Source organism: Pteropus vampyrus, unplaced genomic scaffold (assembly GCF_000151845.1).
Source record: "Pteropus vampyrus isolate Shadow unplaced genomic scaffold, Pvam_2.0 Scaffold74, whole genome shotgun sequence".
NCBI classification, from domain to species: Eukaryota; Metazoa; Chordata; class Mammalia; order Chiroptera; family Pteropodidae; genus Pteropus; species Pteropus vampyrus.
The window spans coordinates 4,355,004-4,371,206 of record NW_011888855.1 but is presented as its reverse complement, the minus strand read 5'-3'; the positions used below and the strand labels follow the sequence as shown (position 1 = coordinate 4,371,206).

The 16,203-nt window shown below is 38.8% G+C and overlaps 2 protein-coding genes across 3 annotated transcripts in view; one reads left to right on the top strand and one right to left on the bottom strand.

Moving 5' to 3' along the window:
- Nucleotides 1–1,243, bottom strand: part of RAD50 (RAD50 double strand break repair protein) — an 85,648-nt gene extending 84,405 nt beyond the window's left edge. Inside the window, exon 1 of one of the 2 annotated variants that reach the window (XM_011362283.2) lies at nt 792–1,243. In XM_011362283.2, coding sequence (XP_011360585.1) covers nt 792–920 — 129 coding nt within the window. In that variant the 5' untranslated portion in view covers nt 921–1,243. The remainder of the gene's footprint in view (nt 1–791) is intronic. The other variant, XM_023531903.1, reaches the window with a different exon arrangement.
- Nucleotides 1,244–1,309: 66 nt separating this feature from the next.
- IL5 (interleukin 5) lies at nt 1,310–11,707 on the top strand. Its single transcript, XM_023531904.1, has 4 exons — nt 1,310–1,386; nt 10,084–10,116; nt 10,984–11,112; nt 11,219–11,707. Exons 1-4 carry the CDS (start codon nt 1,342–1,344, stop codon nt 11,315–11,317), a joined length of 306 nt encoding a protein of 101 aa, XP_023387672.1. The 5' UTR covers nt 1,310–1,341; the 3' UTR covers nt 11,318–11,707.
- The last annotated feature ends 4,496 nt before the right edge of the window (nt 11,708–16,203 follow it).

Here is a 16,203-nt window from a genome sequence, read left to right as displayed (position 1 = left end):
ATTTCTAAATGTTCCCAGTGCTTTAAAAAGTCACAGTAAATAAGTTGTGCTCAATTTTTTTTGACTAGGTAAACACATCCAAACAACAAAATACAGGCATACCTCGGAGATACTGCAGATTTGGTTCCAGACCACAATAAAGCAAGTCCTAATCTTTTTGCTGGTGAAGGGGCTTGCCTTCAGTATGTCAAAAATCATGCAACACCTGTGAGGCGTGCACTAAAACTAGGTATGCCTGCAGTTTTCCAATTTAACTAAGCCCCATGGTATGTTTCATTTTTAAATTAAGCCATTTTCTTTCCCATTTATTATGCTTAGACGGTTGGCATACTTAGAAACTCCCATATTTATATAACTTTTAAAGAAATTCCATGGATTGGGACAACTACCAGAAGTGAGTGCTATGCTTTGGGACCATAGAGTGTTAAAAAAAAAAAACAAAAACAAAAACATCAACACAAAGACTTCTTGTAGAACTGTGAGCTCTGGAGGCGGTAGCTCCAGGTCTCGGGATCCTCAAGTCAACCTCAACACTAGACAGGTTTGGACACCCTTAGGATGCTGGGTCTGGTCGACTCCTAAAGTCGCTAAGGCCTGAAGGCCACGCCCCGGAGCCGGGGAGTCACCCGGAGGCACAGGCATTTTCTGGGCCCCAAGAACCGAGCCGCGGAGACGAAGGGACGCCTCTCGACCTAATCAGCGTTCTTAACTCTCTACATATTTTATATTTTATTCTCCAGACTTCTGAGATGTGGCGACTCAAAACCTGAAGGCGGCTACTTAAGACTTACCGTCTTCCCCGCCCCATTGGGTCCAACCAAAATCGTGAGGGGACTGAAGAAAGTGATAATTTGCTTATCTTTGTCCTCTATTCCAAAACTCCGCACGCCCAGAATGCTCATCTTTTCGATCCGGGACATGTTTGTAAGTGTTTCTTATCTCAACACCAGGGGGTTGGAGCCCACCAAGGTTTAGCACTGAGACCACAGCAGGGCGAGCGCCAGCCGGAAGGCTCCCGACGGGGACGAAGACTCTGGCTAGAATCCTTCCTCTCACACCTGGTTCTTTCCCGACTGGCGGGCGAGAGCGGGTGGGGGCCGGCCAGGGGATGCCCGAGGGAAACGCAGAACACAGGCCGAGGGACACCACAACCCGGCCCACTCACAGTTTCCCGCCTCGGCGTCCCTGCAGGTCACATGAGACGCTCCGACTCGCGCGCATTTACGCCATACACCCGGGGCACGCCGGGAAGCGGGAGGCCAGGGGTGCGCGCGCAGCTTCGGCTTCCGGGAGCAGCACCGCCCAAAGGGGTTGGGCCCCAGGTCTTTTTAGGGGTGGTGGATGATGCAGTCTCCTTGTTGGGGGCTCGGACGGCACCGACAGGCAGTAAGTTTAAGGGACGACAAAGACTTGTGACGGACAGCGATTCTCGGAAGTCCGGGTGATCCCGGGACGCTGTAATGGGTGTGCGTGCAGTGTCCACTAATGTTAAAACGATTTTTTTTAACATTACGCAGACGTTATTTGCCTTTTTCACTCGTTCCTTCCTTACTGTGTTTTCCAGTGATCACGTGATGTGTAGTGACTAATGAAATGTGTGCTTGTATATTGTGCTTAAAAATTTCAGTTTAAATTTCTAATTGAGTAAATATTGATAGTTATAACTCACATAAAAGCTCTTTGAGAACGTGGGATAAGCACCGGGAATATAGTCAATAATGTTTTAATAACCTTGCACAGTGACAGATGGTTACTAGACTTAATATGATAATATCATAAGGTATGTAAATGTACACCTGAAACTAATGTTGTATGCCAATTATAATATAAACTTTTTTTAGAAAGCTTTTTGGGGTCCTCGGTAATTTTTAAGAATAGAGAGATGTTAAAGAGCAAAAGCCAAATGCTGTTATAAAACTAAAATATTATGCAAATAGGAAGAAAATCCACTGCCATAAGTAATGATACAAGATAGGAATAGACGCCTTCCAAATAAGAAAGTGTCAGTTATGCAAGATAAATAATGAGAGCTCTGTATACCATAGTGCAAACAGTTAACAATGCAATATTGCATACTTAAAAATTTGCTGAGGGTAGATCTTATTAAATGTTCTTACAAAACAAATAAAGTGTGAAGAAACTTTTGGAGGTGATGGATATGCTGATGGAATTGATTGTGGTGTTGGTTACACTGGAGTACATTTTAAAGTATCACATATACTTTAAGTATGTACAAGTTTTTGTCAAAAAAAAATTTGAATAAAGGAAAGAGAAATTACCTTTCTCAAAAATGAGAGTATTGCTTTTTGGAAACCAGCTTGAGGGATATCACATGCACGGACATGTAGGAAAAATTACAAAAACAATAGTGGAAGACACTAAAGTCAAAACAAAAACTTTGGATTACTAAGATAAGAAAATATAGGAAACACTCTCCAATCACACACTCCCAAAACAATCATTTATAGAACTTAATACATAAACTTTAAAATTCACATGTCAAAGGACGCAAATGGTGAAGGCCAGTGAGTTGTGTCTTGATGTACCAAGTAAGAAAATATGAAAGTCAGTTATTACAGTACATATTTTAAATTACCGATGACAAAACATTGAATTATACAGTAATAATTTATGTGACCCACCAAATGTAATAAAACAATGACAAAAGACTAAAGCCAATTTTATTTTTTATTTAAAAAATTTTAATAAAATCTTAAATTACTATAGAAGACAATTCAAAACTGACTTTACTGGTGAGTTTATTATTTTCATACCTATTGTCTGTGGTTGATTGAAAGGAGATTCTCATACTAGGACTCCAGACATGTAAACTGAGGAAACTAGAAAGACAGATTTATGCTCTTGCTCAGAAGTATGGCCTTAACAAAGTGAAAGCCCATTTTTAAAGTCAGATTCACTGAAGCATAAGTTACATACAGTAAAATTCACCCTTTCAGGTATAGTTTCATGAGTTTTGACAAGTGTAATAAGCAGAAGCATAATCACCAAGACCATCCCCCCCACACACACCATTTAAATAAATACTTAGATACCTGTTATCTTAACGTGAAGTATCCAACATCACCTCTTAGGCAATTTTGTTTTTTAAAAAAAGTTAAACTTACTAGAGGGGAGGGGGGAAGTATACAGGATAAAAGAGGTCAATTACGTAGTGACAGAAAGAAATTAACTATGGGAGGTAAACAGTATAAATGTATATATTCCTTACTGTTAAAATGTACAGCTGAAACTTGGATTTTGTTAACCAATGTCACCATAAAAAATAATTAATTTTAAAAGGAATTAAGGATTAAGCAAATAATACCACAAAAATGGAAAAGGCAAGTCTGGAAGGTGGAATGTGTTACAGGATACTTGTCCAGGCTATCGTCATTAAAACGACTGTTGCAGGTTATAAAAGACTTCAAAAAACAAACTAACAGTACCATTGCAAATAGAGACTTGAATTATATGTCACCCAGATGCAACACATGGTCCTGAATTGGATCCTGGTTTGGACATAGAGATGTGGAGGGAGTTGCAGCGGGCATACATGGGGAAACTTTTTCTGAATGTAGACTGGAAATCAAATGCTAAAATAGAATTATTGTTAATTTCTTTATATTAGATGTAATAATATTTTGCTATGTAAGAAATCAAGCATTTTTGAGGTGCACATGGAAATGTTCATTGATAGCGTCATGCTTTCTATAATTTAAAATACTTCAGAAAAATTAAGAGTTGAAGGGAAAAAAAGGACATGACAGGGTAGCCAGATTCCATCACAAAAATTTCCAATTTTGTAACAATAGGAAACTACAAAACTAAGATAACTCTAGGAGGGTGGAAAAGATTTACAATAAAAATGATTAAGCCCTAAAAATAAAAAGAGCTAAAAAGGCAAATCAGTCAAGTTCTCAATAAACTACTACTGAAAAATGTTTGGTTTTGCTTATATTATACTTAGTGAAATGGAAAATAAAATTACCATGAGATATACCTATACCTATTAGTGAATCTCTTATCCCTTATAATACTATCGCACATAAATTCTTTTTCTGATATTGGTATTGGTACATCAGCTTTCTTTTGATTAGTATTTGTCTAGTCTGTTTCTTGATTTTCGACTCTTTTTAATGTCATTTTTTCATGACATGTATTCTTGAAAAAAGCTGATCTTTTCATACAATTTTGTAGTATCTTTTTAATGTGAGTTTAATCTGTTTTCAATTACTGTGATTCTTCATAAATTTGGATGTATTTCTCATATCTTTTTCTGTGCTTTTTCTTTGCTTCTTTTTCCTCCTTTCCTTGTTTCTGGATTGATTGAGCTTCCTTTATTCCCATGTTTTATTCTACTGGTTTGGGAGTTGCACACTCTGGTTCTGACATTTTAGTGGTTATGCTTAAATTTTTTACATGCCTTTTTTGAAGTGTAAAGTTAATATTTTTAGCATACTTTCAAATGGTATAAGAACCACAAAATGCTCCAACTCTGATTACTTCTTCCATCTCCTGTATTTTCATTGTTTAGTATGTTTTTCCTTATTGTCTTGAAATCCCCTAAATAAGTCACTTTTTAACCAGCATTATTTATTTAGGTTTACCAACATATTTATTGATCTCTTTGATTACCACTGCTTCTTGCATCTTACTTTCCTTTGAGGTTCATTTCACTCATTACATTAGCAAAACTTTTAAACCCTACTACTAAAGAGCCTTCAGGGAAAGAAATCTATCCCAGGATTAAGCAAAGTTATTTTTGTGAAAGTACTTTATAAGTTGCAAAACACTGTAAAAATATGAGATTTATTTTTTGTGTATTGAATATTTTCAGAGGAGTGATCTGGTAAAGTGTAACAAAAACTATAAAAATGATCACACAAGTTCTTTAACATAAGAAAATATTTTTTAAAATTATACAAAGAGGTTTCTAGTAGCATTGTTTATGATTGTGGTATACTAGAAATCAACCAAATGGTGAAGTAAATTGTGGCACATCAATTTCATATTATAGCAGGTAACCTTTAAAATAACAAGTAGATAGGGGAGGTGAACAGAATGTAAATATATATATGTCTTACTGTTAAAATATACAGCTGAAACAACAGATTTCATTAACCGTCACCATAAAATAAATAAATAAAATTTTAAAAGTAACAAGTAGATACATGAACGAGAAGTATTAATAAGCAAAAAAGATAAACACAAATTGTACATATTCGTTGATTACAACTCTGTAAAGTTGTCTATGTGTTAGTAAAGATTGGAAGAAGTCATCAAAAAACTGATAGTTGCTAGGCCAAGAGGAAGAAGCACTGTTAATTTTTCGATAATGTTATTTATTCAATAAATTATTTTAAAGACATGCTTGAGGATTGAAAGGATAGAAGTTAATATAGGGTCAAGAAAAGAAAGATGCTATCTTTTTACATTTAGTCACTATGAAAAATTTGCGACGTCATGCTAGTTGATTGATTAGAATCAGTTCATAGGAAAGTCATTTGACCTTAAATGACTACACAGTTAGTCAAAACCACAGTTATAAGTTTTTAAAAACAGGTTGCCAATTTGGAAGCCACTAATAGAGATAAAGATTTTTGGCAAAAGGATGTTACCCATTAATACAACTTTTCAACACTATTCAAAATCCTTTTTCTAAATTATATAATTACTAATAATCCTTTAAAATTCTGAATACTGGTTGCTAATTTCTTTCTGTTCTAAAATAAGGTAGGTTTTTAAAAATGCTGTGGTAGTTCACATTGGCTTGGCCTCTATAGCTTAGCCTTAACGCTTTGTTCTTTTTTTTTTTTTTTTAGGAGTCCCATCAAAGTTGTTTCTATTGCTGCTGCAGACTCCTTGAGTTTCCACAGTATTCATATTAATTTGCTCAATTAATACAACCAAGAGCCTACTTATTCATTCAGTTATTTATTCAACAAACATGAGTTGAGTGCCTACAATAGGCTGGTCCTGGACAATGAAGACATCAATTAAATAAAATCCTTATTCTCAAGGAGCTCACAGTCTTACGGTGAAGTAAAAAGGTCCCCAGTGCATGGCATTTATGAGATACAAAGTCTCTTTAATAATAATAGTAAAAGCAATCATTAACTTTTTCAACTTGTAATATTATTTTTAATAAACTTTATTTTAAATCATTTTAGATTTGTAGAGAGTTACCTTGCACCCAGTTTTCTCTGTTGTTCACATTAGTAGGGCACATTTGTCACAACTGAGGAACCCACATTGGCACATTACTAGACTCCACAGGCTTTTTGACGGGGGAGCCCCTAGTTTTACCTACTACCTTTTTTCTGTTCTTGGATCTCATCCAGGATACCATGTTACATTTAGTCATCATGTCTCCTTAGGCTCCTCTGGGCTGTGATAATTTCTCAGACTTTGCTTGTTTTTGATGACCTTGACAGTTTTAAGGAGTATTGGTCAGGTATTTCATCCTTTAATTTTGGTATGTGTGATGTTTTTTCTCATGGTTAAACAGAGCTTCTGGGTTTTGGGGAAGAAGACCACAGAGCTAAAATGCCATTCTTACTACATCATATTAATAGTACAGGCTATTAACATGATTTACCATGTTAATGTTGACCTTGATCAGCCAGGTGATCAAGGTCAACATTATAGATTTTTCTATTGCAAAGTTACTCCTCTTATCTCCTTTCCATGCTGTACTCTTTAAAATGAAGTCACTGTGTATCCCCCACTTAAGGAGGGTTATGCTTTACTTCCCTGAGGGTGGAGTAAGTTACTTGGGATCTTCTTGCACAAAAGAATTAACTTAAACATTAACTTTTATTTGGAGTTTTACAGTAATCAAGTTCTTTCAAATATTTTATGGTCCCTGCTCTGGGAGAGTTTGCAATCAGGTTGGGGGAATCAGACTCAAAGGAAAAGTCAATGACTATGACAACAGTATAAGAAATACAATTTTGCACACCCCTCTTCACAGTAGGCTTATTCACAATAGCCCAAAGACAGAAACAATCTAAATGTCTACTGAAGGATGAATAAACAAAATGTGATATATTCAGACAAACAAATACTACTCCACCTTATAAATGAAGGAAATTCTGTCACATGGATGAACCTTAAAAACATTATGCTAAGTGAAATAAGCCAGTAACAAAAAGACATACTCTGTGATTCCACTAATGTAAGTTACCTAGAAGAGTCTAATTCATAGAGACAGAAAGTAGAAATGTAGTTTCCAGGGATGGAGGGAGCGGGCCATGGGGAGTTGTTGTTTAATGGGCACAGAGTTTCAGTTTGCAAGATGAAAAGTACTCTGGAGATGGATTGCACCACAATGAATGCACTTAATGCCACTGAACAGTATACTTAAAATGGTTAAGATGTTAAATTTATGTTATATGTACTTTACCACAGTTTAACAAAGTTAAAAGAAAATATAATTTTGAATAGGCATATTTTTTTAATAACTAGCCCTCTGATAGGAACCCACAGTTATATTGTAAATCAGAGGCTGCGAAATGGCACCCTGTACGATTTTTAAGAATATGAACTGCTAACATTTGAAAATCAGGAAATCACACATAATAATTAGGATTTCTGGCTTCTTTGGAAAATTGGATGATCTGGTAACATAAACCCAAGGGTGTCACATGGCAACAATCAGCTGGAGCTGAGCAGCACCTCCAGCTTTTGACAGGTCATACTGGCTGCAGTTTATTGTGGCCCCACCACCTTTGTCGTGTTACACCTCACTCATTTCACTCCTTTTCATAGCCAGCCAGTATAACTCCTAAAAATCAGGAGTGGTTGGTGAGTTTTCTCCTGCTTAGTGAAGGGTGGTGCAGTGGTATCTCAATCCCCTGCCACTTAGATTACCCATGCAACTGTATAATAGACGTTAAAAACCCAGAACTTTGCATACTTGAGGTACTAAAATAATAGGTCACTTGGCAATTCCTTTGAAACCTTCATCTAAGCCTACACTTCCTCAGATTAGCCCAATGGAGTCTGCGGAGAACCAGAGCAAACACTGTCACAGGGGAGGGAAGGCTCTTGCCAGAACCTAGCTTTGGTTCTAAGAGCGCCATTTAAGAACAACTTGATCCAAGTCTACTATGATTCCTACTTGACTCCTGAAGTGAGCCAGTATTTCTCCCGCAGTCTCAAGGAAAAGAGCTTTCGAGTGTTCCAATAAGATGTGTCTAACCAAGAGTCTAAAACTTCAGGAAAACAAGTGGTGCAGGAAAGCTGCCGCTGGAGTTCTACATTCTTTATCCTACCTGTGCAGAGCTGTGAGTCCATGCATATAAAAGGCATGTCTACCTCCCAGCTGTCTCTGCCTCTCCTACAGAACTCTAGCCAGCCTTGGAAAAAGGATTCTAGGTAGCAATTTGTGCTTGGTACCATCTGCCCTAGATGCTCGAGATCATCCTAAAATCGGGCTTCCAGGCTACCAACACAAAACCACTTTGGGGTGCTCACTGGGGCCCTCCATTAAACGCAAATGGCTTACAACTCCACTATGTGTGCTCAGGCCGGGGAAGAAGAAAGTATATGGTTTAGAAGGAGATCTCATTTGCCCCCTTCTGGGATTGCAAGGTCTGAGTCTTACACAAAGCCTGATTCCCCTGAACACACATATTCATACACAGTCTACCCAGGGTATGAAAGGATATCCCCACTCTTGTCAGACGTGAAAGAAAGGCCATGCTTGCATGTTGTATGGTCACGATGGATACTTATTGGTTGCCTTCCAAGCATCCATGTCCCTCTTACCTAGGACCCCAAATTTCTCAGGTATGCCATTTGGATGGGATGAAGCCCACCTCTAACTCCAAGGAGAGAGAGTCAATCAGTATATACCATACCCCTGCCACCATTCAAGGGTGAACATGTGATCCCTCATTAAAAGGAGGCTGAATTCTAGGACTTTTGATTGAGCAATCAGAAAAGCACAGTTTGCTTTCTCTCATTGCTCATGAACAGGACCCACACAGACCCAGGAGTTTGAACATCATCTTGGGACCACGTTGGGAGAGCTCCCTGAGAATGGAGTCAAGAAGAGCCACAAGGAAAACAAGACACAAAGACGCCTTTACACTGGACCATTTGGTTATATGAGCTAATAAATTCCCAGTTTGGCTTCAGCCAGTTTGGGTTTGGTTTTTGGTCACTGGCAACAGAAAGGATCCTAACTGAAACCCCAGTGAATACAACTCGACTCTGCTAAGTTTTGATAGTCTCTGCTCTAATCACTATCTTCTAACCAGTATTTTCAATTCCCTTTAAGATAGCTCAATCTAGCTACAACCATTATAGAAGTTAGTAGAACTGAAAGAAAAAAAAAAAAACATTCCTAATATTTATGTGTTTTAGCATAAATTTCTATTTAGTGGTTTACATTATACTTCTCTTTTTTACATACATCTTTTAAGAGGAAATTCAATCTTCTGACTTTAAGAAATGCAAATGTGGGGGAATGATGTATCAAACTAAAGACTGTCTTTTGTAACAGAAAATGCTTTGAGGGGGAGAGAATAGGGATTTTTGTTATTAAAAGATAAAATTATTTTTTTTTAACATATAGGGCATTGGAAACATTTGGTTTCACAATATGCCATTATTAGACATTCTCTATCTGATTGTTAGAATTATTCATTTCCTCAAAGAGAGAGAATAAATTGGGTATACACTCTTGTATGATACACTGTCTTTGCCCAACGCAAACGCTGAACGTTTCAGAGCAATGAGAATGCTTCTGCATTTGAGTTTCCTATCTCTTGGGGCTGCCTACATTTGTGCCATTGCTGTAGAAAGTCCCATGAATAGACTGGTGGCAGAGACCTTGACACTGCTCTCCACTCATCAGACTCTGCTGATAGGCGATGGGGTAACTTTCTTTTTGAGTCCTACAGTCTTTAAAAGGCATGGGTAATCATTCATGGTGGTTAACTTTTAACAAACTTTTATTAATAATGTAATTATGAGTGTTAGTAATAGATAATTGATAACCATACCACAAGTGTTTATTAAAAGTTATGAATGCTAGAGTGCTTTAAAAATGAATGTATTTCCTTTCTTTTTCAGAACCTGATGATTCCTACTCCTGAACATAAAAATGTAAGTTAAATTATGATTTGATAAAATGATTTCATAAATAAATAAATTGCATATTTTAAGCTATATGGCATTATTTACCATTGGAACTATTTAATGTTCTGTAGTTTGTATTTATGTGTGTGGGTGTAAATGTATTTACTTATAAATATTAGGGATGACTTTACAACAAATAGAATCCATTAGACAAGTGGATCAGGCCTTTAAGGGATCTTGTCAGTTTTCCATCTCAAAGAGCCTCGAGTCAGGCATTCTTTCCAGAAAATTCCACCCTGGGTGACGGGTACCTCTTAGTCTCCATTCAACTCTAACTATCTACTGCTTTCTCCACTTTAATGTCTTTTTGAAAGTATTAGCAACTTAGGATTATATTTTTGGGATCATGATCAGTAGACACTTAAATGTACAACAAATTATTAATACATATTAATAGTCATTTCCACATACTTAAATGATCGTGACATATAATGGAATTGTATACATTTGGAGCATGCTGTGGTGATATTAAAATGTAAAATACATGATTTATTAGTCTAAATAGAATAAATTACCAGCTAGAATTGGTAATTTCTAGCTGGTAACTGATATAAGATCAGTAATGTCAATGCATTACACTTGCTAAACATTTTATTTTTGATTAAGTACTTAATTTATATCATTTATAAAACTCCTCAGTAATTATATAAACCTCACCTCCTTTTAGAAATTACAACTCAATATGAATTGGTTTGCCACATAGAAAAGGAGCAAGTAAGAAACTCTTTGGAGAAGGGAACCCATGTCAACACCACAAAACAAAGTCTAATTTTTTGGTCCCAATTTTTATACCTTGATTTGATTACTTATATTTTTAAAATCTTCCTCATTTAGCACCAGTTATGCATTGAAGAAGTCTTTCAGGGGATAGACACACTGAAGAATCAAACTGCGCAAGGGGATGCCGTGGAAAAACTATTCCAAAACTTGTCTTTAATAAAAAAATACATAGACAGCCAAAAAGTAAGTTAAAAACATGTAGTGGAAACTTTAGTGTATTTGTCTACTGTGCCTGTTTTTACATGAATGACAGTTTCCTACAATACCTTTTGTCTGTTCTTTTTCACAGAAAAAGTGTGAAGGAGAACGATGGAGAGTAAAAAAATTCCTAGACTACCTGCAAGTGTTTCTTGGTGTAATAAACACTGAATGGACAATGGAAAGTTGAGACTAAACTGGTTGATTGCAGCAAATGATTCTGGAGGAGAAGGATGTTTTATTGCAATGTGAATGAGGCCCAACCATGGGTAGGCACTTCATGTTCAGTGTAATTAAACTTCCGAGGCAAAGTAGCAATTATTTCAGGCATACTGCTACTTTACTACCTCACATAGGCAGAAAGCATAAAAATAAAATATCTGAGAAATGTTTCAGATTTCAGAATCATTGAAGTATTTTCCTCCAGTTTGCTCTAGGCAAAGTAGATATAGACTTTTATTTAATGTAACATCCTGTAAAATGTTAACTTAATGTTATTTATGAAATGGTTAAGAATTTGGAACATTAATATTTATTTTGTGTTAGGCTATGTCCCAATAAAACAAAAATAAGAAACTGGTTCAATTTGTCACTGGTCTTTGTCTTAATCTTGAAATGAGCGCAATCTGTGTGAGAACAGGCTGAGTTTTGCAGAGGGTCTGCATGTGTGTCCACTGAGCACTGCCATCTCCCTGGTGGCAGAAGTCACAGGGTTGCTAGGCACACCACAGGTGGAAGTGACCCAGCAGGACTTAGTGGGGATGGGGGCAGCAACGACATGGGCAGGGGCTAAGCCTGGTTTCCTCTCCACAGTATACCCAGAACCTAGGATGGTGCCGGTTAAATGCCAGGTGATGAATGAATGAATGAATAAATAGGCCTTCCGGGACTGGCCATAAAATTAAAATGGGTTTCTAGGCTTCCCCTGGGAGGAGGGCAGTGTAGGAATCTGTAACTAGGTCTTGTCTCAGCCTAGGAGAAGAATTTGGCAGATCAATCTCACTGCTGGTTGGGGGAAGGAGTCAGGAATCCTCTGTGGAGCCCAGAGCCCTGTGGCCTAGGCGAGTTCTTCTTCACTTCGCCTGACATTGTGGCATAACAAAAGGGGCAGAGAAGCACTGGTGGGCAGTTATACTGGGAAGGCTGGATTCTAAAGGTCCCCACCATCCTGTGTTCTCAGGGGCAGAGAGGCATCAAGCAGAACAACACTCTATCTGTCTGCTCATGCTTCTTAGTACCATAATTGGAGGTCCCTCTGCTTGAGAAAATTTCTCAAGGATCCAGAAAATATGTTCTTTACAATATATTTCAAAGCTGAGACTTGGAGGAGAGACCCAGTAACAATATTCGGCTATGTCACTGAGTCCTTCATTCGTTTACTGATCACAGGCTCTACTCTGTGCACTGGGGTACAGTTGTTGGTGTGTGCTGGAGGTCCTCACAGATGGTGCCATCATCCTGGGTATTTTCTGCATGGACTGCTTATGAGAAGTAACCACTCCTACTGTCTCTGGGCATGGGAGAGAGCAGTTAACATCGATTCCCAGGACAAAGGATGCAAGTCTTTCTGCATAACAAGAGGTGTTTTCCTTCCTGTGCACACCCAGGCATGGTGCTCAGCACACTGCCTGGGCCCCGGCCCCCAACCTGTGCACCCACCAAGGCCTCAAGAGCAGGGCCGATGAGGAGGAAGATGGGTCAGCATGCCACCATGCTGACTGCTCTAGAAACTGACAGGAAACAGGAAACTTGATTTGTAAAGAGACTGAATGTCAAGTTCAATCAATTCAGTAAATATTTATCGAGCTCCCAAATATTCGAGGACTATCTAGGGACTAGGATTCATCAGTGAATGCAACAGACAAAATTCCCTGCCCTTGTATATTTATAGTCTCTTTCAGAAAAGGTAATTTTTCCACTTCTTTATCAAGGTCCAATATAGTTAATGTGGATTTAGGACTGGAATATCCTAAAGTCTCACTAATAAACTCTTACCAACCCATTAGGTCTCAGAGAAGCTTAAAGCAATCAGAACTGTATGCCACTAACCAAAATGGAAGTTCCTAGATGTACCAACAATTTTTAAGGCAGCAACTATGATTCTCCAGATGATTCAACCTTCCCTGTAGAAACAAAGCCACCTGGATGGCCCCTGGCCAGATGGAATAGAGTTTCCGCCAGTCATATCACCTGCCCCCTCACCCAGGCCTGACTACTGTGGGGTTCCAGAATTCAGGGCATCAGGGGAGAGGGATTTGGCGGGCTAACGGGTTATAGGGTTGCTTTTGTGAATCTTGTTTTTCCTTTCAAAAGTATGTCTCAATAACAGAGCATCTATTTTCACCCTGTCTTTGTGATGACACTATTATCGTCCAGTGGGAGGAGCCAGTGGGAGCTATTAGGCTGGTGTCTGGAGGAAGCTTCCCAAGAACACCTCAACATAGTGCATCCAAAGCCAAAGTCACTCTTTGCCCACCATCCTCATTCCTTGCAACATCCCAGAATGTGTCTGCCTTATGGTGCCGCCATATCCACAATTGCTTTTGTGATTCCCTTGGCAGACGACAAGAGTCACGGGTAATCACACACTCATTCTTAAATACCTCCACTCATACCTCATTGGTCAGAGCAAGTCTCACTGCCATGAGTAACTTCAAGAGGCAGGGGAAATACCATTCTCTCATGTGCCCAGAAAAAGAAGACAATCAGAAATCTCGAAGAGTAGCCCCAATATCTAACACAATAGACTCTCAACAGATGTTCCCAGTGTTCCAGTGCTTTGCTGAGGAAGGGGAGCAAACCACCACTTACTGACCACCTACTCTGGGTTAGGACTTTCTTAGACACTTTATATCACTATCTCAGTTAATTCTAATCACAAGACAATGAGAGATACTATTATTCCTCTTTTATGATATGGGAGCAAAGGCTCAGAGAGTTCAAATTATTGGCCAAGGTCACACAGTTAATATGCGATATAACTGGGATTCAAACCCCAGTGTGTCTTATTCAAGCCTCCTGTAATTTCTGAGGATGTCTTATTCTCTTGGCCTTAAGAAATCAGGAAAGCAGACAAGATGACTGACCAGCACATTCAAGCTGACTATCTGTGGTCATAAACAGTTAGTAGTACCCTTCAGTGTCTGCAAGAGGAGGAAAGTAGGGGAGAGCATGAGTGGAGGAAGACAGAGGGCACGTCATTGTAGAATTCTATCTCTGCTGCCTGTTTTTCCATCCCACGTGGGTTAGAGGAGGCACAGGCACATTTCTTTGGTTTTGACATTATCTATCAGTTCACTAGATCATGAGGTCTGTTTTCTGTCAAATTATCCGCCTGACCCAGTGAGTAAGAAGAGAAGGCGATGCCTGGAACTAACATAATATTGTATGTCAACTGTAATTGAAATTTTTTTTTTTAATTAAAAAAAGAGGAAGCTAATCCAGGTCCATAAGATTAGACCTGCAGAGATAGGAAAATCATTCAATTCAGCTGTAGTCACTGCCCTCATATTTTACTTAGCTCTGTAGCCTGTGCTATGGCGGTTACTAGGAAACCAAGGAGGCTTGCTTTCGGTGAGAATAGACCCTGCCCTTTCCGAAATAAGCCAATGAGAGCCAACATAATAACAACTTCGAAGTGAGATGCTCGGGGCCGAGGCCAACACACTGACAACTGGTCCCCAATAAATTGGACCATTCTTATGTCATCCCATAAACCTCGGTTATCCCAAATCAGCAACCAAATGATACACGCAGTCAGCCTGGGCAGGTGCTTGTTAAGCAATCCTCCCCCAAACACTTTTGCCCAGAGTCAAGTACAGAAGCCAAAAATTTCCATGTGACTAGCTACCTCTGAGCAGACAAGTCAATGCTCAGAGCCGGGAAACAGCCCCACTCCCTTCCTTCCTCTCAGTACAATGCAAGATTTGCTTCTAGACAAGATCGGCTCAGCCCCTGGCAACCATGCACCAGGGGGAAATGGCTCAGGTGCCTCTGAAATCTGAACAAACACTCAGAGGGACAGAGGGAGCCTTCTGACTTGGCCACTTAAACAAGGGGAAGACCTCAACCCTCACCACTATTGTATAACTGCGAAACTTCCTGCAGAGCCTTCAAAGAGCAAATTTCCCTCAGCCCAGTCCAGTCCTGCTCTGCTGACAAACTAGCAGGGTGATATAAAGGTTGAATGAAGTACATGAGACGAGGTGAGCTCAGGGTCTTTCAAAGTGGCCGTACCATTTTTGCAGTCCTATCAGCAATGAATGAGAGTTCCTGCTGTTCCACATCCTTGTCAGCATTTGGTGTTGTCAGTGTTTCGGATTTGGGCCATTGTAATTTCCTAATGACATATGATGTGGAGCATCTTTTCATATGCTTATTTGCCATCTGTATATCTTCTTTGGTGAGGCATCTGTTCATGTCTTTTGCTCATTTTCTAATCAGATAAAACCATTTTAAGATGAATAAAAACTGAGAGAGCTCATTACTACTAAACTCTCACTAAAAGGGCTTTGATAGATCGTACTTCTGGAAGGAGAAAATCATTTCAGAAGGAATGCAAGAAGGAATTATACAGTTGCTGTTTTATATAGGATGATGTTACCTTCCTCCAGAAATGATTTACTTTACTTCTAGTAAGCAATTAGGGTAAGAGCAGAGCATCTTAATGTAGTCTGAGATACAGTTGATAAAAAGCTGGGTTTTGGTTTTAAAAGACTGTTCTATTTTGCGTTGGTTCTTAGTCTTAGAGTAGAACTCTTCAGGGGCCCCAGTGGAAAGCCTGGAAGCAATTATAGAAACCCCTCCTGGTTGGGGGCCCTGAACTCCAATTTTTGTTCCTTCATACCCATGAGATGTCTCCAAACTCTACTCTGCTTTATCTGCAGTCCCTCAGCCACAGCTTTTCTCTTCACTTCTCTATTGCTCAGCTTCTCAACCTCTAGACCACAGCTTAATGTCTCAAGGCTAAAAGCTATGCCAACTGTCAGGATTGCTTCTAAGCGTTCCTTCTAAGAACTTGGTCTCTTAAGTTTTCATTGCCATGTTAGCTCTCTGAGTCTTTCAAAGAGATTTTAA

What these genes read in the sequence shown, in the direction of transcription:
- IL5 (XM_023531904.1), top strand. Translation starts at nt 1,342, where the DNA reads ATGATGCAGTCTCCTTGTTGGGGGCTCGGACGGCACCGACAGGCA. An exon ending in TCGGACGGCACCGACAGGCA is followed by an intron (nt 1,387 to 10,083) that starts GTAAGTTTAAGG and finishes TTTCTTTTTCAG; the next exon opens with AACCTGATGATTCCTACTCC. An exon ending in CTACTCCTGAACATAAAAAT is followed by an intron (nt 10,117 to 10,983) that starts GTAAGTTAAATT and finishes TTCCTCATTTAG; the next exon opens with CACCAGTTATGCATTGAAGA.